The sequence below is a fragment of the Protopterus annectens genome, chromosome 16.part0, assembly GCF_019279795.1.
Source record: "Protopterus annectens isolate FY-2018-M chromosome 16.part0, PAN1.0, whole genome shotgun sequence".
NCBI classification, from domain to species: Eukaryota; Metazoa; Chordata; order Ceratodontiformes; family Protopteridae; genus Protopterus; species Protopterus annectens.
In genome coordinates, this window is record NC_056750.1 from 877,069,156 (window position 1) to 877,090,183 (window position 21,028).

General features: G+C 46.5%; 1 protein-coding gene across 6 annotated transcripts in view; it reads left to right on the forward strand.

The window, feature by feature from the left end:
* ATXN2L (ataxin 2 like) overlaps window positions 1–21,028 on the forward strand; it is a 1,992,254-nt gene that overhangs the window by 1,381,266 nt on the left and 589,960 nt on the right. For all 6 annotated transcript variants that reach the window (XM_044058577.1, XM_044058574.1, XM_044058578.1 and 3 more), the window contains exon 15: window positions 12,101–12,170. In XM_044058577.1, coding sequence (XP_043914512.1) covers window positions 12,101–12,170 — 70 coding nt within the window. The remainder of the gene's footprint in view (window positions 1–12,100; window positions 12,171–21,028) is intronic.

The following is a 21,028-nucleotide window of genomic DNA, read 5'->3' on the forward strand; positions in this document are numbered from 1 at the left end:
AGCGTGTTTTCTCTTCAGCGACTTTCACCCTCAGATCATTGAACTATCTCACACATTTTACAAGACTTCAAAGAGGTCTCCTGAAGGAGTTGGGAGATACTCTACTAGGTTCATTAGCTGCGGGGGTCTCAGAAAAGTGACCTCTCATCTATCCACTTTAAATTCCATAGTCAACTCCTCCATTAAACTGATTTCCTATGCAGCTGATGGAGCGAGTAGAGCTGCGGGTTCAGGAGTCTCCCTTAGGAGACTCTCCTGGATGCTTTTTTGCAATTTTTGCGGAACCTTTCAAGTCTACCTTTACCAACTCCCCTTTTGATGGTTCCTCCCTTTTTGGACCAAAAGTCAAGGACACACTCACCAGATGCAAGCAGGAAGGGAAATCTCTCTCTGCCATTGGAATATGTTTTTTCTGTACCTTCAAGACATTATCCTAAATCCCAGAAGAGTGGAAAGATGTGGTTCAAAAGATCCCAGGGAGTTTTTCAAGACACAAGGTGAACCCTTCCCCAGGGGCAGAGGAGGAGGCAATAATGGTAGACGGCGTCCACATGGGGGGGGGTCCACAAAACCAGGGTGATCGCGATTCCTTTCATGGCCGACTCTATCAGCGCTCCTGAAAGAAGGCCCGCCTGCCTCTTCTCTGGAGGCAGTCGGGGGGGGGGGGCGATTAACTTTGTACCCAGAAGCCTAGCGAAATATCACAAGAGTTAATTGGGTACAAAGTATAATATCCAGAGGATATTCCATTCCCTTTTGCCAGCCCATTCCACAGATCAGAAGAATCCTGGATGTTCCACCCAGTCAGAAGGAACAAGCAACCATAGCAATCCAAGAGTTGCTAAACAAGAGTCATCCAGGAAGTCCCTGCAGACCAAATAGGATTCAGAACTTACTCCAGATTCTTTTTAGTTCCAAAAAGAACAGGGGACTGGAGACCCATTTTTGGATCTCAGCAAGTGAAACGAATCTGTAAAGAAGTCCAAGTTCCGAATGGTGACACTGCAGTCAGTTCTTCCCTTTTTAGGGAAAGACTATTGGATGTGCTCAGTAGACCTCCAAGATGCTTACTATTGTATAAAAATTGACAGAGCATCAAGGAGTTATCTATGCTTCCGGCTGGGAGAAAGTCATAATCAGTTTCGAGCTCTGCCCTTTGGTCTCACTACAGCCCCCAGAGTGTTCACCAAATGCACGGCAGTAGTAATGGCTCACCTAAGACGCCTGGGATTCCAAGTGTTTCCATACTTGGATGACTAGCTCCTAACTGCCACCACCAAGCATCTAATTCTACAGGACAGGGACACTACACTGGAACTTTGTGCTCAGTTAGGCATAACAGTGAATTTTCAAAGATCTGCCTTTTTGCCTTGTCAACATATTGTATTTATCAGCGCAGATCTAGACACCGTTTCCATGATGTCTCGCCTCCCGCCAGACAGAGTCTCTGTCCTCAGACAGCAAATAGTAGACCTTCTTCCCAGGAGCATGGTAAAAGCAAAAGTAGTCCTAACACTTCTGGAAATCATGACATCAACCATGACTCTAGTCCCTCTCACCAGGATGCACATGGGAATCCTTCAGTGGCTTCTGTTTGCTCAATGGTCTCCAAGAACTTCCTATGTTCCATCAGATAACGATAACGGATTCATGCATAAGAGATCTCCTGTGGTGGCTTCAGTCTGATCATGTGACCATTGGAAGACCTTTTGTTCCACAACAACCTGTTGCTACTGTGACCACAGGCGCTTCTCAGATAGGGTGGGAGGGCATTATCTGGGAAGAACAGTCCAAGGCACATGGCAAGAACTCAAGGCTCAGTTGCACATCAGTGTTCTAGAGATGAGAGCAGTGCGTTTGGCGTTGCAAGCACTTCAGTGCTTCTGGCGTTGCAAGCACTTCAGGATTCTCTTCCACTAGGAACGATTGCAATCCAGTCAGACAACATGTCCGGTAGTCTGGTACATAAACAAGGAGGAACCAGATCACACCCCCTTTGTCGATAGGTGCTGAGAGTATGGCAATAGGCAGTCTCTTCCCAGTATTTTCTGGTAGCAATGCATATCCCGGGGAAATCCAGTGTGATAGTCGACAAGCTCAGCAGGGTAATTTTGATGCCTCATGAGTGGTCTCTGAAACAGGGCATAGCAGACAAGATTTTCCAAACTTGGGGCCAGCCTTGCGACCTATTTGCAACCCCCCTGAATACCAAATGCAGCAGCTACTTTGCCCTAATCCCCCCAGTGGAGGAGACACCGAGAGAGACACTCATTCATGATTGGCCCTCTGGACTACTGTATGCCTTCCCTCTTTTTCCGCTAATTCCCAAAGTCATTCAGAAAGCCAAAGGCTTGGGAAGCAGGCCAATTCTCATTGCTCCATATTGACCTCATCAGATTTGGTTCCCCTTCCTCTTGCCTCAACCTCAGGAGAAGCCATGGGCCCTGGACCTAGTCCCAGACCTTCTGACTCGTATGTCAGGTGCGCTTTATCCTTCTCTCCAGACCCTCAATTTGACAGCTTGGCTGCTTCCAAACATAGTCAGACTTCAAAAATTTACTCCAGCAGTTAAACATATTTGGTCTCTTCTCATAAAGCTTCCACCAGAAAATTGTGCAAATGGAAGAGATTCTCCTACTGGGCAAGAGCGAGAGACATAGATCCCTTCTTTGCCTCTATTAGTTAAATTTTGGAATTACTGGTGGCACTTTATCAGCAAGGCTCTACTGCAGCTATAATCAAAGTCCAGTTAGCTGCAATTTCCAGTTATCTCATTGGTGAATATGCTCCTAATCTCATGTCACACAGACTGTGTAAAGCATTTTTAAAAGGAATTTGTTTGTTGAGACCTCCCATAAAGGAACCCCTCTCACATTGGTACATAAATTTTGTTTTTACTTATCTAACTTTATCCCCTTTCGAACCTGATTCTCCGTGCAATCTAAAGTTTCTCTCCTGGAAGGCCATCTTGTTAGTGGCCATTACATCTGCATGAAGAGTCGCAGAGTTGCAAGCTCTATCAATTAAGCCACCATACCTAATCTTTCATAAAGATAGAGTATCCTTAAGGACTAACCCATCTTTCATGCCAAAAGTCTGTTTTCAAACCAATCTGAACCAGTCTATTGAACTTCCAGTTTTCTTTCCTAATCATACCAACAAGGCAGAATACAAACTACATCAGTTGGATGTATGTAGGCAACTGAGGATGTTATGTAGTCCAGTCTCGCTTACATTCTTACCCGTGGGTTCGGAGCCGAATATCGGCTCCGACTCGGCCAAACTTTTCTAGCTTGAAGTCTTTCTATTGCCTGGGCTAAGATGGTATCCCATGCTGCATTGCTCCATATCCCCAGATCCCGTTTGCTGCTCGTGTAGCTCGGACGTGGTCTCGCACTTGGCTGTGGCTAAGTACCTTTTTCTTCTTCTTGAGAGAATTTATTATAAACAAAAGCTATTTTAATAGCTATTCCTAGTTTGGTGTTATTTGTGTAATTTTTAGTCTGATTGATTTTGTGGTATCCCACTAGCTGTTCCAACGGGCTAGGCCCGTTTCAGTTAGAGGACCTAGTCTGTCCCCTTGCTTGTTCCCTTGTGTGTGTCTGGTCTAAAACCATTTAAATTAGAGGTTTTAGTTTTTGTTCCCTTTGTTGTGTGTACTAGTGCTGGTCTAAAACCGTTTAAATTAGAGGTTTTAGTCTTAGTCGCCTTAGTGTGTGTCTGTATCTGTGGATTGTTTTGTGCAAGTTGGTTAGTGGTAGTTTTTTTCCCGCGCTCAGTGTGGTGTAATTTGTGACTGCTGTTTTTTTCTCCAGTCGGTTCAGTACCGGTGATCTTTTGTCTTGGTGATTGTGGTAATTTCTTAAGATGTCTAAAGATTCCAAGGAGCACAAGCCTTCGGGTTTTAAAAAATGCTGAAAGTGTGGCTATAAAATGTCCATTACCGATGGACATTCGGTATGTGTCTATTGCTGGGAGCAATCCATCTGCAGGAGTCTTGCAGCTTCTGTCATGCATTTAGTCCCAGGGTACTTCAGGAAAGAAAGAATAAGTTAATTCTGAAGGGACTTTTGAAACCTCATTCGAAGAGGGCCTGGAGTCTGCTTCCAGCTCTAAACCTAGATCCACTAAATCGAAAAAGGGGTCTCCGGCTCCTTCAGTCTCCTCGGAGCCACCGGAGAAAGTAATCAAATTAGCTTCGACCTCTGTGGCTCCACTGTCCTCGGGGCCACAGGAAGTGTCAGTGTTGATGGAACCGGCATCTGCTCCAATTATGTTGGAACCTATTCGGAGTCGATTGCCTAGTATTAGGCAAGTTTCACCTGAGAGGAGATCTCAATCTCCCTCCCTGTCCTCCAAATCCTCCAGGACACTTTCGGATGCGGATGTCGATAGGGTGATGCAGAGACTCCTTCAGTCACCGGTTTTGGCTAAATTGTTCTCTGCTCTGTCCCAGTCGGCTCCGGAGCCCATCCTGCAACCTTTTTCGATTATTCCTCCTCCGAGCGCATCTCAGCCTTCGGAGCCAGAGTGCTCGGCTCCATGTGATGTTTCCAGGTCGGTTCTGATGGCCACTCCTGGCTTATCGGTGCCGACGTCAGCTCCAACCTCGTCGGCGCTGTCCACGGGATTCAGGACTCTGGGTTCTTTAGTCTGGCCCGAGGGAGAGGCCTCGGGACATCTATTGGTTCCTAGTCCCCCTCTCGGTGCTTTGGCTCGGGGAACCCCGACTCCTGTCGTGGCCTCGGAGGCTGGTCTGTCTTCGGATTCGGGGGGGGGCAGCCTTTGAGGCCATGCAGAGTGCGCTGGCCAGATAGTCAGCTACATCATGCGGGTGGGTCATTCTGTCCACTACCACTCTGGTGCGGGTCTCTGATCACCACCTATCTTTAGACAGCGGAGCCCCAAGGCCTCAGGATACCCCCACGAGTGGTCCCCAAGTTTCTGAGGGCCCCTCAGAGTGTTTGCCTGAGGATCCCCCTAGAAAGAAAACGTGCAAGAGGAAGCACATAGACTCCCAGGATGAGTCTCTCACCTCAGATACTGACCTCGAGGAATTGGAGGGGTCCCCCAAGTCATCCTCTGAGGATGTCACTTTCTCTGACATCCTAGAGATATTGAAACAAAGAGGTGACTGGCCGTCCAAAGCCCCCTCCGAGCAGTCGGTCTTCCTGAAGGCCTTCGGTGCTCAGCCCTCCGCCTCCTGGGTGTCCCCACCCTTCGAGCTCCTGGATTTAATTTGTCGGAGGGTGTGGGAAAACCCTGATTCTGTGGAACCTGTACCCAGGAGACCCAATAAATTTCTGTCTGCTCCCCCGGGTAAGGAATTTTTGTCCAAGGGAGTCCCTGTGGATGCCATGGTGGTGGCAGCGGCCACCCAGAAGGAATTAGCCGAGACTTCTTCCTCCGTCCATCCTCCTAACAAGGAGTCTAGTACCATGGACCGGTACGGGAAGCGTACCCTCTCGTCAGCGACCTTACGGTCGCTGAACTACTTATCTCACTTTACTCGGCTCCAGAGTGATCTCCTCAAGGAGCTTGGAGATACTCTCACGGGTAACGTTTCTGAGGCTCTGGCCCAGACTGTTAACGCCCAGATGTCTACCCTCAATTCCATCGTTAACTTCTCCATGAGGCTGTTTTCATATGCAACTGAGGGAGCGAGGAGGGTAGCAAGCTCAGGAGTCGTCCTTAGGAGGCAAGCCTGGATGCGCCTTTGTCATTTCACGGAGGCCTTCAATTCTTCATTCACCAACGCCCCCTTTGATGGTTCCTCTTTGTTCAGAACCAAGGTGAAAAACACTCACCAGGTGCGAGCAGGAGGGAAAAACTCTGTCTGCTGTAGGGGTCCGTTTTTCCCTTCCCTCTAGGCCTTATCCCAAGGCCCAGAGGGGTGTAAAGATGTGGTTCAAAAAATCACAGAGGTTTTTTCCCGGTGCACAAGGTGAGCCCCCCTCCAGAGGCAGAGGAGGGGGAGGTTATTCAGGAAGATGCTGCCCTAGAGGCAGAGGAGGTCCCTGCAACTCGGGAGACCACGATTCCTTTCGCTGCTCTCCCTACCGTCGCTCCTGATGGGAGGCCCGACTGTGCATTTCCGGAGCCAGCCAGGGGTCGAATATCGTTATACCCGGAGGCCTGACAAAGCATCACCCAGGATCAGTGGGTCTTATAAATAATTTCAGGAGGTTATGCCATCCCCTTTTCATCAGATCCCCCTCCAGTCAGAAAAATCCCGGACGTTCCACCCAGTCAGAGGGATTACGCGGCTTCAGAGGTTTCAAATCTGCTAGAAAAAGGATCCATCCAGCATGTCCCCTCAGACCAGATCGGATTAGGGACTTACTCAGGATTCTTTTTGGTGCCGAAAAGAACAGGGGTCCTGAGACCCATATTGGATCTCGGCCGACTGAACAACCATGTACAAAAGTCCAAGTTCCGTATGGTCACATTACAGTCAATTCTCCCATTGTTGGGAAAAGAAGTATGGATGTGCTCTATCGACCTCAAGGATGCTTACTACCATATCAAAATGGACAGGGCATCCAGGAGTCACCTACGCTTCCAGCTGGGAGCCAGTCATTTTCAGTTTCGAGCCCTGCCCTTTGGTCTCGCCACAGCCCCCAGGGTGTTCACCAAATGTATGGCGGTGGTGAAGGCTCACTTGAGACGTCAAGGATTCCAAGTGTTTCCTTATCGGGACGACTGGCTCCTCACTGCCACCACCAGGCATCTACTAATCCAGACCAGGGACGTCACCATCACTCTCTGTCAACAGTTGGGCATAACATTGAACTGAGAAAAATCTGCCTTGTTGCCCTCACAGCGTGCCATTTTTATAGGTGCAGAACTAGACACCGTTCAAATGCGGGCCTTTCTACCACAGGAAAGAATCAGAGTCTTACAGCAACAAGTTCATGCCCTGCTCCCCCTGAGAAGAGTGAAGGCAAGATGGGTTCTCCAACTCCTGGGGACTATGGCTGCAACAATTATGTTAGTCCCTCTAGCAAGATTACATATGAGGCTCCCTCAATGGCTCCTCTTTGCTCAGTGGTCTCTCCAAAGACTTCCACTTTCTCACCCTATTTTACTCACGGACAGGTGCAAACAGGATCTCAGTTGGTGGCTTTGCACCAACAATCTGGACAGGGGAAAACCCTTCGTTCCACCGTCCCCCGATTGCCACGGTTACCACAGACGCCTCCCAGATGGGGTGGGGGGGGCATTATCTAGGCAGGACAGTCCAAGGCACATGGCAAGAGCACGGGATACATTTGCATATCAACGTCCTGAAGTTGAGAGCTGTGCTACCTGCATTGCAGGCACTTCAGAGCTTTCTCCCTCTCGGGACTATTGCAATCCACTCGGACAATATGTCAGTGGTGTGGTATCTGAACAAGCAGGGAGGAACCAAGTCATACCCCCTGTGCAGAGAGGCCATGCGAGTGTGGCAGTGGGCAGTATCTTCCCAAAGTTTTCTGGTGGCAATGCACATTCCGGGGAAGTCCACCGTGATCGCAGACAGGCTAAGCAGAGCTATTCTGATGCCTTACGAGTGGTCCCTGAACCGTCTAGTTGCGGAACGGATCTTCCGCAGATGGGGTCAGCCTTGCTGCGACCTTTTTGCCAGCCCTCTCAATGCCAAATGCAGCAGCTACTTCACGTTTATCCCCCCTCAGGGGGAGTCACCCAGGGACGCTCTAGTCCACGATTGGCCCTCCGGTCTGCTATATGCCTTTCCTCCGGTTCCCTTGCTGTCAAAAGTGATTCATAAAGCGCAATCCTTGGGAAGCAGAATGATTCTGATTGTCCCACACTGACCTCGTCAGGTTTGGTTCCCCTTTCTCCATCCCTACATCGTGGACTTGGATTCTGGACCCACAACCGGATTTACTGACACACATGTCAGGGCAGCTCCATCCCTCTCTACGGACCCTCCTATTTGACAGCCTGGCTACTTTTTATTTCTGTCATTAGTTAGGCTTCATCATTTTTCACCAGAGGTAGTTCATATTTTATCTTCCTCTCATAAGCCCTCTACTAGGAAGATTTATTCCAGCAATTGGAAGAGATTTTCAATTTGGGCTCATACCCAAGGGATTGACCCTTACACAGCTCCAGTTGCTTCTGTTTTGGAGTTCTTGTCTATGCTTTTTCGTCAGGGCTCAGCGTCCGCCACCATTAAGGTCCAATTGGCAGCGATTTCTAACTTTCATTTTGCTAATGAGCCTAGTCTGATGGCTCACAGACTCTGTAAGGCTTTCCTGAAGGGCACTCTGTTACTCTGTCCTCCTGTTTCGGAACCTATCATGCCTTGGGATTTAAACTTTGTTCTGCAGGCTCTTACTTCACCGCCCTTTGAGCCTGCAGCTACTTGTGATTTAAAATTCTTGACCTGGAAGACTGTCTTTTTAGTAGCCATCACATCAGCCAGACGCGTCTTAGAGATTCAAGCTCTTTCTATAAAACCCCCATACTTGATCTTTCATAAGGACAGGGTTTCTCTCAGACCAAACCCTTCCTTTCTTCCCAAAGTGGCGCCTATCTCTAATGTTAATCAATCTATTGAGTTGCCAGTGTTTTTTCCCTAGTTTTCAAACAAGGCAGAATTTAAATTTCATCAATTGGATGTAAACAGACGGTTACGTTTTTATCTGCACAGAACCAAACATCTCCTAAAATCTGATCAGTTGTTAGTTTCCTTTTCGGAGAACAGAATTGGGTCTTCTGTCTTCAAAATCGCCCTATCCAGGTGGATATCCAGTTGCATCTCTTTCATTTATTCTTCAGGGGGTAAAGATCTATTGTTCCCGGTCAAGGCTCACTCTACTCTGTCTATATCTACATATACAGGCTATCAGGCCAGATTGTCTATGGATGATATTTGTGCTGCAGCTACTTGGGCATCTCCTCACACTTTTGTTACTCATTACAAGTTGGACATGGTATCTAGGGGCAGGTCTTCCTTTGGTTCCACAGTGCTCAGGAGTATTTTCCACTGAGCCTCCCAGGATTTAGTTGCTGGGGACACTGTCCCACAGGTAAGAATGTAGGCGAGATTGGACTACATAACATTAAGAAGTTATGTACTCACCATAACGTTTGATGTATGTAGTCCATCTCGCCTCACATTCTTACTTACCCTCCCACCTTCCCCCTTCCTGGAGGATCTGGAGGTTAGGTCTGGGTTTCAGAGCTCCCTTCACTCTTCGTTTGTTCTTTCTTTCGTTCCTTGGGTGTTGTTATACATGAAGTATGAGTGTTGGTGTTCGCAGCAAACTAGATATGGAGCAATGCAGCATGGGATACCATCTTAGCCTAGCCAATAGAAAGACTTCGAGCTAGAGAAGTTTGGCCGAGTCGGAGCCGATATACGGCTCCGAACCCACGGGTAAGAATGTGAGGCGAGATGGACTACATACATTGAGCGTTATGGTGAGTGCATAACTTCTTGTTTTATTTACTTAGAACCAAAGATTTCAGGAAAACAGACCATCTTTTTATTTCCTTCTCTCAAGCAAAGCGAGGCAAGCCAGTCTGAAAAGTTACACTTTCAAATTGGCTTACCAGTTGTATTACCTTTATATACACTTCCAAAATAAAACTTTACCTTTCAAAATCGAAGACCATTCAACTAGAGCTCTAGCAACATTCTCTGCTTACTATACTAGATTATCTATGGACAGCATGTGTGCAGCTGCTACATGGGCCAGGCCCCATACTTTCATTACAAGGTAGATTTAGCCTCCAGGGACAGAGCTTCTTTTGGGTCCACAGTGCTCAAAGATGTACTCCCGTGAGCCACCCAGGAAGATGGTGCTAGGGATGCTGTCCCATCCAGTAAGAAAGAAAGCTAGAGGGACAACATAACATAAAGAAGTTATGTACTTAACATAACATTCCATGTTTGTTGTCCTCTCTCGCCCTTCTTTCTTACGTCCCTCCCTCCTTCCCCCAGCCAAGGCTCCTAGAGGACTCAGATGAGAGTTTTCCTCCTACTGAGAGACTTCCTCTGAAGTTGGTTGTTTTTCCTGTTATATGTCTTGTGTTTATTTATATATATATATATATATATATATGTGTGTGTGTGTGTGTTCATGTTATGTAAATAGGAATATACATTCCATTTATGGCTAGCAGCAAATAAGATCTGGGGGTTACTCCAATGGATTATGGAATAGGCATTGAGCCACGAGCCAAGTCAGAGACTTCAAGCTAGTGTATTGGCCGAGTCGGAGCCAAGTGTCTGCTCCGAACCCAGCCAGTAATAAAGAAGGGCGAGAGAGGACAACAAACATGGAACGTTATGGTAAGTACATAACTTCTTTTTAAAGGCCAGTTGATTAGAACAGCCAGAATGACCTCTACATACGAAGATGTTCTTACTGAGATGGACTTCATTGGTAATATGCAGAACAAACATTGGTAATAAGTTTTTATAAAGGGATTATCCCCCCCTTCTTGGTTGAGGAGGTTAAAGAATTTATTACGCAATGGGGTCACCAGTACAAACCGCTCTTAGGTTGTCGGTTTGTAACCCCTAAGGAAGTAATGGGCACTAATAAATTTGAAAAGGCTGTTATTTTGCAGTACAGTACACATCTTGGTGAAGTAAAAGAGATTTTTAAAAAGAATTGAATTATTTTAAGGGAAACTGATGTTTTCTAACTTTGGATTCCTAATCCATCCTTTGTTTATAAAAGTGGTTCTAATTTTAAGGTCATTTTTGAGAGATCTATGAATAATAAATGTGGGAATGTAGTTAAGGGTAAGAGGACTAGAAGATGTGGGTTTTGCAGACAATGCCCCCACATTTTGGAAGTAAAGTCTTTAGTTCTAGTTAACCTCACTAGGAGCAACATTTGTTCATAGGTGGTAACTGTTCATCTAAAAGGGTGGTCTACTTGGCTAAGTGTCTTGTCTGCTTAGCTTTTTATGTGGGTAAAACTGATAGGGCTTTACGATGTCGTATATACGAGTATTTATACAGTATTAATAAAAAATAGTGGAAATAATGCATTATATAAATATTTTTGACAACTATTCCCATTTGTTCTGGTTTTCAGTTTTCCATTTTAAACCAGGTTTCCATTAACCCTTGGGGAGGGGACGAAAAAATATTGCAGGAGGAAAAGGAGACAAGGTGGCAGTTGAGTAAATGACCATATTTCACTTCTTCCAATTTTAAAGCATAGGTTTCTTTTGAATGTTGTTGTATCTTTCGGCTTTTCCCGGTTAGGGGTCGCCGCAGCGGAAACTCCGGTCTTTTGAATAATTAGGAGTAATGTTTTAATTCACATGGCTTCATTAGTCAGGTTTACAAGTTTTTATTCTGTATAATTTATATGAACACTTACATTAGAATATTAGTATATTCAGTTTTTTGGAGGTTTTTCTTTTGTGTGTGCATGCATTCTTTGCTAAATTATTAATGTATGTACCTTTTAGTTAGCCAGTTGTGCTTGTATTAGTGAATTACTTATTTAATTGTTTGGTTATGTGTATAGTATTTAAACTTGTGTGGGTGTTGAGGATTTATTCTGATGAAGTTCACTTTCAGTGGACAGAAGCGCTTAATGTTAACTTTTGTTTAATAAAATTATTTACACAATTTTTTGGCAGTCTGTTCAATTGGCAGTTTACAATACTGTTTGGAATAAGGAAATTATCCTGCATTTTTTGGTAACTGTGTATTGTTTTATTTTGGTACTATACATGTATAAGTTAATCTCGGTGCACTGCAAGTATCTCCACATCATGTAGCTAAGTGTGTTAAACATCAAAATGAAAGGATATTTGAAGCTGGATAACTGTCTGTTCCTTTAATTTGGTCATGATCTTTTTCCATTTGTTTTAGGCCTAGAGTTTATTTTTCCTTTCTTTTGAACTTTGCAGCTGGTTTTAGACATTGTATAGGCTGTACCGTGTAAATGTGGAAACAAATTTCAAGTTGGCACTTAACTCTGGAGTAGGCAGCATGCATAATAAAACAGCACATGATCTGGTTAGTTCCATGGGCAAGAAATAAAGGCAAAACTTTTTTGTTGAAATTTCCTTGTAATTTCTTACTGGAATTTTTTTTTTTTTTAACTTTTATTTGCAGGCAGGTGAAGAAATCCACATTGAATCCAAATGCAAAGGAATTCAATCCTTCTAAACCCTTATTATCTGTGGTGAGTGCTACTTTTGTTCATTTTGTAACATTTTGCATAGTTTTATATTTCATTGCAATGGTAATGAGTGTATTTTGAATGTCACCCTGTGAAGTTAGATTGGCAGCACAGTGCAATACTCATAAAGGGTGTTGTTGGTAACCGTTTGAGCTAGCCAGGATGGTCATTTCTCTGCACTTTTTTATAGGTTGTCCTGATTGTATGTTCAACGTTAGGCCATGTGTGAAGACTGTAAACTTGTTTTACTTTGTGGTGTTGTCCTTTGTGAGATTTTTGACACTTGATCATGTTACGAATAGTAAGAATGAAGGTTTTTAATGGACCAGTTTTATGATTGTATGGCTACTGAGGAATCATTTTATGGACAAATGTACATCTTCAGATGTTCTTCGTGTTTCACTGTTGCAGTCATCAGATTTGGGTAATCTGCTTGCAGTAGCCCTCAGTCAGCCTGATTAACAAAGTCTTGGGACCTGCGTTGGTTGCTGTCCCTTCTTCCATGACATCAGGTCGCTAGGGGTATAAAACATGCAGCCGACGCCATTAGATCAGTCTTTTTTGCTGTGCGGTGCCCGAAGCAAAAGCAGATATGAAGTAGGAGATTCATTTGTCTGCAACCTGTGGGTTATGGATCCGATATCGGATCCGAACCGGCATGGTTTACCAGCTATGGATCCAAGCTCTCAGCTCCTCCCCTCACCCATAATGCCCTGCTCTACCCTCATGACCTCAGATCTCGTTTGCCGCGCATTGTGACCAGATTGTTTTTTCCAGCTCTCCAGCTAAGTGCTATATTTAGTGTTTAAAGTACTCAATTTTGAAATTTTTTGGTTAAATTTGTGTGAAAGTGTAGGTTTCCCTCTTGTATTATTACTTTTTTTAGAGTTTAAAACTTAAATTTATATCCCTCCCCTCGCTGGTAGCGTAGTGTGTGTTTGGGCCTGTGAGTGGTTTTTTTGTTACTTTTACTTTAGTTCTAGTAACTTTATTTGTTGGTTTTTGGGATGTCTGAGCAGCCCAAAGCTATTTTTTCTAAGTGCTCCGAGTGTGGCCATAAGCTTTCCCCAGCTGATGGCCACACTCGGTGTGTTAGATGCCTGGGGGTTGAACACCTCACATCTGGATGTTCCATTTGTGCAGGGTTCAACCCCAGGGCATTGAAGGAGCGGAGGTCCAAGCTTGTTTTGGCGGGTCTCTTGCCGCCGGACTCGGCTCCGGCCTCCGCTCCTTCGGGGGTAACCGTTACCACGGTTATTTCCTCTCCGGCTCCCCCTCCTCCTCCTCCTGGGACTCAACCTCCCGTTTCTGGTTCGGAGGAGAGGGACGCTAGGAAAAAGGACCGGAGGGAGAAGCACCATAAGCAGCGGGCCGAGACCTCTGTTTCGGCCCGGCCTCCTTGTCTGCTGGCTCTCCCCCTCCTCGGCTCCGGTCTCCAGTGTGTTTTTCACCGGGACCTGAGGAGGAGGAGACCCGATCTCCGTCGAGGCTATCGAGGAGGCACTCAAGGCCTACCTCGGTAGCCTTGTCGAGATCAACTTATAGCCTGTCAGACGCTGATCTGGACCGGATGATGAGAAGGTTCATCCAGGCCCAGATGCAGATGGGAGTGTTCTTGCCTCCCCCCCCCCCCTCTGGGGGGGAGCTCGACCCCCTTTTTCAAGCCAGTTGCTCCTTCTCCGACCCGCTACCCGGGTTCGGAGCAGTTGGAGCCGGGGGTGGGTCGGCGCCGATAGTACTTGGTACTTCGGATCCGACCCTGCCCTCGAGTGCATCGGATCCGACCTCTCGGAGCCTGGATCCGAGCCTCGGATCCGGGGAGATCAGTGCTCCTTCGGCGCCGTCTGTGTCGGAGCGCACTGTCCCTTCGGATCCGGCGCCGGGCGCCGGCTCCGATCCACTCTTCGGATCCGAGGGGAGCCATTGTCGGATCCTTTGGTCGAGGTCGGCTCCTTCGGCTTTTGATGTAGTGGAGAGGGCCCTGTTGAGGGTCTCCGGACCCCGGCACTTGTTTCGCTCCGCCCGTGCTCCCTCTGCACTGGGTCAGGCTTCCACCATCCGGCCCTTGGGACAGCCCGCTTGTGCCCCAAGCTGTTCCTGGAACAGGTTGCTGCTTGCAGGAGTCCTCTGACAGCCCCCAGAGGATGTTCCTCGCAAGCATACGTGCAAAAGGAGGCACATTGACTCCCGAGTCTCTCACGGAAGACACGGATTTGGAGGAAGGAAGGCTCCCCACGGTCACCCCGAGGATGTCTCATTTGGAGACATCATGGAAATGCTCCGCATAAGGGGGGGGTGGTCTGCCCCCAAGTCTTCCTCAGACGAGTCCGTGTTCTTGGAGGCATTTGAAGCGGGCCCGTCTACCTCTTGGGTGTCCTCCTGCCGACCCCTGGTGGACCTCATTACCACCAGGGCGTGGAAGGAACCGGACACCGTGGAGCCAATCCCTAAGAGGCCCGACCGGATCCTCAGTCCACCGGCTGACCGTGCCCATTGGAGTAAGGGGCCTCCGGTAGATGCCATGTTAACGGCGGCGGCCACCAAGAGGGAACTTGCTCAGGAGAGTCCCTCAGTCCATCCCCCGAGCAAGAAGTCTCGGATGATGGACCGCTTGGGGAAGCGGATGTTTAGTTCAGCGACCTTCTCGGTAAGGGCGCTGGACTACCTGGCACACGTAATTAGGATGCAGCGCGATCTTATTAAAGAATACGCTGCATCTCCCCCAGAGTCCATGTCGGAGGAGGACAAAGTGCTGCACTCCACCCGCATGGCCACTCTTAGATCAGTTACCAATACCTCTATGCAGCTACACTCCCATGCTACGGAAGGCGCCGCTAGAGCCGCAGGGGCAGGTCTAGTCACTAGACGTCAGGCCTGGCTCCGTCATTGCGATTTCTCAGAGCCCTTCAAAGCGTCATTTCCGAACGCCCCCTTTGATGGTTCTGCCCTCTTTGGCAAAACCGTTCGCGACACTTTGACCCAGAGCGAGAAGGACGGGAAGACGCTGTCTGCCGTCGGAATCCGCTTCTCTGCACCCCAGAGGCCCTATTCTAGGAACCAAAAGGGTCAGAAGAAGATGTGGTTCCGAAGTCGCAGCAATCCCAGCCTGCTCCGGACAACCAGTCCTTCCGTGGCAGAGGAGGACAGGGAGGACGCCGCCCTAGAGGCAGAGGGGCTCCCAGGAACTTCGGGTCCAGAGAACCCTTCTCTGAACGGCCCGCAGCAACCCTGAGGGTTGCCCGGCTGCTCCACTCTGGAGGCAGTCGGGGACGTTCTGGGCACCTAGCGGCATGGGAGTCCATAACATCAGACCGCTGGGTTCTCCAGATCATATCCAGAGGATACCGCATCCCATTTCGCCACTTACCAAAATTGAAGTCCCTCCCAGACGCTCCACCCGGTCAACGGGAGGCCGCTTTGGCAGAAATTGGCCATCTGCTAAAGAAAAGAGCCATCCAGCCCGCCCCCAGACCAGATCGGATCAGGGTTCTACTCCAGGTTCTTTTAGTGCCAAAAAGACGGGGATCTAAGACCAATTTTAGACATTTCTCTCTTGAACCTGGCAGTTCCCAAGGGAAGTTCAATGGTCACTCTGCAATCTATTCTCCCCCTTCTGGGAGAAAATCACTGGATGTGTTCCATAGACCTCAAAGATGCGTACTACCACATTCTAATGGACAGGCGCTCCAGGAGGTTTCTCCGCTTCGGGCTGGGAGCCAGTCACTACCAGTTCCGGGTCCTTCCCTTTGGTCTCACCACAGCCCCCAGGGTGTTCACCAAAGTATTAGCAGTGGTAGCGGCCCACCTGAGGCTTCAGGGGGTGCAGGTCTTTCCCTACCTGGACGACTGGCTCCTTACCGCCCCAACAAGGCATCTACTACTATTGGCGCGAGACTCCTTTCTCCATCTTGCTCCCAGTCTGGGCATCACTATAAACACAAAGAAATCCAACCTAGCACCCACACAGCTCTTAGATTTTATAGGGGCCAGGTTAGACACAAGGTGCTTGAAAGCCTTCCTCACTGCGGATAGAGTTCAAAATCTGCAGCTCCAGGTGCGGGCCATTCTCCACTCAAGTTCAGTTCCGACGGAGTTGGTCCTGAGGGCTCTAGGGTCCATGGCGTCTGCTATAGCACTTCTTCCTCTCGCCAGGCTCAATATGCGCATCCTCCAGTGGACTCTCTTAGTACAGTGGTCGTACCTTGCTCTTCCTATGCATCATCCCATTGCGATTAGCAAGGCTTGCAAGTGGTCCCTCCTGTGGTGGCTTCACTCCCCAGATCTCCACGGAGGCCGCCCATTTTGTGCTTCTCCCCCTCTCGCGACGGTGACCACGGACGCCTCCCGCCTCGGGTGGGGGGGGGGGCATTTTGCAGGCCGGACCGTCCAAGGCACGTGGAACGATTCAGAGACCTTACTGCATATCAACGTTCTAGAGATGAGAGCAGTGCTCTTAGCGTTGCTAGCACTTCAGGACTTTCTTCCCTTGGGAACAATTGCGATTCAATTGGACATGTCGGTTGTCTGGTATATCAACAAGCAAGGAGGAACCAGGTCTTACCCTCTTTGTCGAGAAGCCATGAGAGTTTGGGAATGGGCAATCTCCACCAACCGCTTTCTAATAGCAACGCACATTCTGGGTCGGTCCAACATCCTGGTGGACAAGCTCAGTCGCACCATTCTGACCCCTTACGAGTGGTCTCTCAATACTCAAGTAGCGGAACGCATATTCGCACGGTGGGGAACTCCTTCATGCGATCTTTTTGCCTCTCCCTCAAACACCAAGCGCGACAGTTTTTTCGCTCTGATACCTCCTCCAGGAGGTTCCCCAAGAGACGCTCTGGTGCATGCTTGGCCACCCGGTCTTCTGTATGCTTATCCCCCCTTGCCTCTGATGCTCCAAGTTCTTCAGAAAGCCTCTCGGGTGGGTTGCAGAATGATTCTCATTGCTCCGTTTTGGCCTCGACAGATCTGGTTCCCCTTCCTAAGGTCTCACTCGGTGAATCCCCCTTGGATTCTAGATCCCATTCGGATCTGATATCTCATCCATCCTGCCTATCTCCTCCGAACCTGGACAACCTGAAGCTGACCGCTTGGCTGCTCCAGTTCCACTCTTGATCAGGACTCCCGGTATTTCGTCCCCTGTTAATGCGATCCTGGTGGCAGCTCATAAACCGTCCACTAGGAAAGTCTACCGTAGCAAGTGGAAACGGTTTTCTTTGTGGGCGGAGCGGCAAGGCCTGAACCCCTTCACAGTTCCTCTCCCTTTAGTGCTTGATTTCTTAACCACTCTTTTTAACGATGGTGCCAGCAGTTCCACAGTCAAAGTACAACTTGCGGCAATTTCACATTATCACATTGGTCATGACTCCAGTCCACTCATGTCGGCCAAGTTGTGTAAAATTTTCCTTAAAGGTACCTTCCTTCTCAGGCCCCCTGTAAAACAAGCGGTTCCTCCCTGGGACCTTTCCTTAGTTTTCCAGGCCTTGACCGCCTTCGAACCGGCTACGGTAGATCTCAAATTCTTGTCGTTCAAGACTGCCTTCTTAGTAGCCATTACTTCGGCTAAGAGAGTTTCAGAGCTCCAAGCATTATCAGCTAAACCTCCTTACTTGGTCTTTCATCCGGACCGTGTTTACCTCAGGACCAACCCGTCCTTTCTTCCTAAAGTAGCTTCTGAAGCAAACATTAATCAATCCATTAACCTCCCTGTTTTCTTTCCTAAATATGAAAACAAAGGTGAATACAAGCTTCACTCCTTAGATGTTCACAGGCAACTTAGATTTTATCTAAACAGAACGGCTGGTCATAGGCAATCCGACCAGTTGTTCATTTCCTTTGCTAAATTTAATTTGGGCAAGCCAATTTCTAAAGTCTCTCTGTCTCGCTGGATTTCACAATGTATCTTATTGGCTTATCAAGCTTCAGGAAGGCCCGCACCGGAGGATGTACACGCCCATTCAACCCGGTCAGTCTCTACCTCGGCAGCCTTTAAGGCTAGGATTCCTCTAGATGATATTTGTGCAGCAGCCACGTGGGCTTCATCTCATACTTTTATTTCCCACTACAAGTTGGATCTTGCATCTAGGGGTAGAGCATCCTTTGGCTTCGCGGTGCTCCGGAATATCCTTCCATGATGGCCGCCCAAGATTCAGGTAGCTGGGGACTCTGTCCCACAGGTTGCAGACAAATGAATCTCCTACTTCAGATTTAGAAGTTATGTACACACCATAACGTTCCATCTGAGTAGGTGTATTCATTTGTCTGCAACCATCCCGCCCTCCTATCCCCCTGGCCTTTCAGTTTCCTGCATATGGTGTGTTACCCTTTTCAGGGTGTTCTTGCTGTTGGCAAACTCGATCTGAGGTCATGAGGGTAGAGCAGGGCATTATGGGTGAGGGGAGGAGCTGAGAGCTTGGATCCATAGCTGGTAAACCATGCCGGTTCGGATCCGATATTGGATCCATAACCCACAGGTTGCAGACAAATGAATACACCTACTCAGATGGAACGTTATGGTGAGTACATAACTTCTAATTCGCAAGTGCTGGTTGGCCGACTCTTGAAATTTTTGTTTTCGAGTTTCAGAACTAAGCTAAGTACCCCGTTGGGGAAACTTTTTCTTGCTCTAAACCGATGTCAGTAAAAGTAAGTAATTGCATTACTTAAGGAAAGCAAATACCTCCTAAAGATTTTCATTCGTACTGTATTCCTTGCCTAGGCCCTGACCACGACGTACCTCACTGTCACTTTTGTGCCTTATTTGAACCACAAACGGTCCGTTGTCGGTATATTTTTGCTGCTAAATATTGCTCGGTTCAATTATCCTGATACGTCTTCGGTAAGCCATCCGACTACTGACAATCCGAAAAAATGCAAAGATATAGACAGAGACAGGCCACCTAGGTCCAAAGCTGCCGACGGCGCTTCTCCTAAGCCCGTCGCCAGTACTCAGTGAGGCACTTTCGCAGCCCCTGATACCCAATAGTTCAGATTCGCAGGCCTCTACTGAGACCCATTCGGAGTCCGGTATGCCGCGAGATGCTTCAACTGTGGAACCTGCGGATGTCTCTACCTTGGATGGGTCCGAAGCCGCTGTGCAGCCACTGGCTTCTGGGGGTGTATTCAGGCCTACTGACTTGCATATTAAACCGATGCCATCTTCTTCTTCAAGGCCTAAAACTCGAACCATGCCTAGAAAACTGATGCCCAGACCACATGGTCAGGCCTCTGTGCCTAAAAAACAAATGATAAAAATGGCTGAAGACCTTATTACTTTAATTAGGGGAAGCCAGCCTTCCCCCTCTAAGAGACCTAGGACTGAGTTTGCTTATGATACTTCAGACCAGGATTCTGAATTTTCTGTTTCCTCTGATGACCAGGATTTACCCTTATCTACTTTCGAAGATTCTGATGCTGAGGACTCTATTCCCTATGCCCCCCCAGAGGATTTCTCTTTTGGTGAAACCTTGCATACTCTCAGGGAACTTATCTAGCTTGGCCCCTGATTCTTTACCTCCTGCTCCCAGAAGACCTGATAGATATTACAGGGTATTTCTTTAAAAACATTTAAAATATATGCATTTACTTCAATAGTGTATGTATATATATGTATATATATGTATATATATATATATATATATATATATATATATGTGTATATATATGTATATATATATATATATGTGTGTGTGTGTGTATATATATATATATATATATATATATATATATATATATATATATATATATATATATATATATATATATATAAATACATATACAAGTAAAAAATATATTCTCTGCATCTATACAGTTTTTATAGAGAATAACTTTTTATAGAATTATTATAAAATAATCTTACCGTATTCAATTTACTAAAATCTAAGACTTGATAAAAAAGTTAAAATATGGTTTTATATATTTTCTCTATGCCTTTTAATTGGTATGGGTTTTATACTGACAGTACTATTCAAACCTTTGTGTAACATCTGCTTGGAGTCTAATAATCTATTCATATTCTTTTAATTCTAAAATGTTATTCATATCCCCTCCCCTAATACCTATGTCTACTGTTCCTATACCTCTGAACTTAAATTTGTGTGCATTATTATCCATAACATGTTTACTTAATGCATTTGTCACAACCTTTCTTCTAATCTCAGATTTGTGTTCTATAATACGTTCTCTTAACTTCCTAGTTGTCTTACCAACATAGAATGCCGTACAAAGTGTACACGTTGCTAAGTATACTAATTGAGATGTATTGCAGTTAGCTGAGCATTTAAATTCATATTTTTCTTTAGTAATAGGATGTTCAAAACTATTTATTGTATCATAAATATCAGCACAGCAACTACAATTATGACATTTTAATGTTGCATTCTTATGTTGGTATAAAACTCTTTCTTCTTTAAAATCCTTATAGCACAGCTGCTGCTTTAATGTCTCTAAATTCCTATATGAAAACCTAGGTTTCAGACCTACTAAATCTTTAATCTCTGGCATGGCCAATAGTGTAAGCCAGTTCTTTTCTATAATATTACATACATCTTTAGTATTTGCATTAAACGTAGTGACATATCTAATAATTTTATCTTTTTCTTCTGAAACCTGTACCAACTGTACTGTGCCTCTACCAAAGATTGGTTTATACCTATCCTTTCTTCCTATTCTTACCTCTTCATATGTGGCATTCACATATTGAATAGAGTAACCATTTCTTATAAATTCTTGGGTAAATATTTAAATAAATGTCCAAGTATACTAAAAGATGCTATTAATTTTCTATCTGATTTGTACAGTTGGTATGAAGAGAATGTTGGAAAACCTTTCATGTTTGTAACATTAGACATCACCTCACT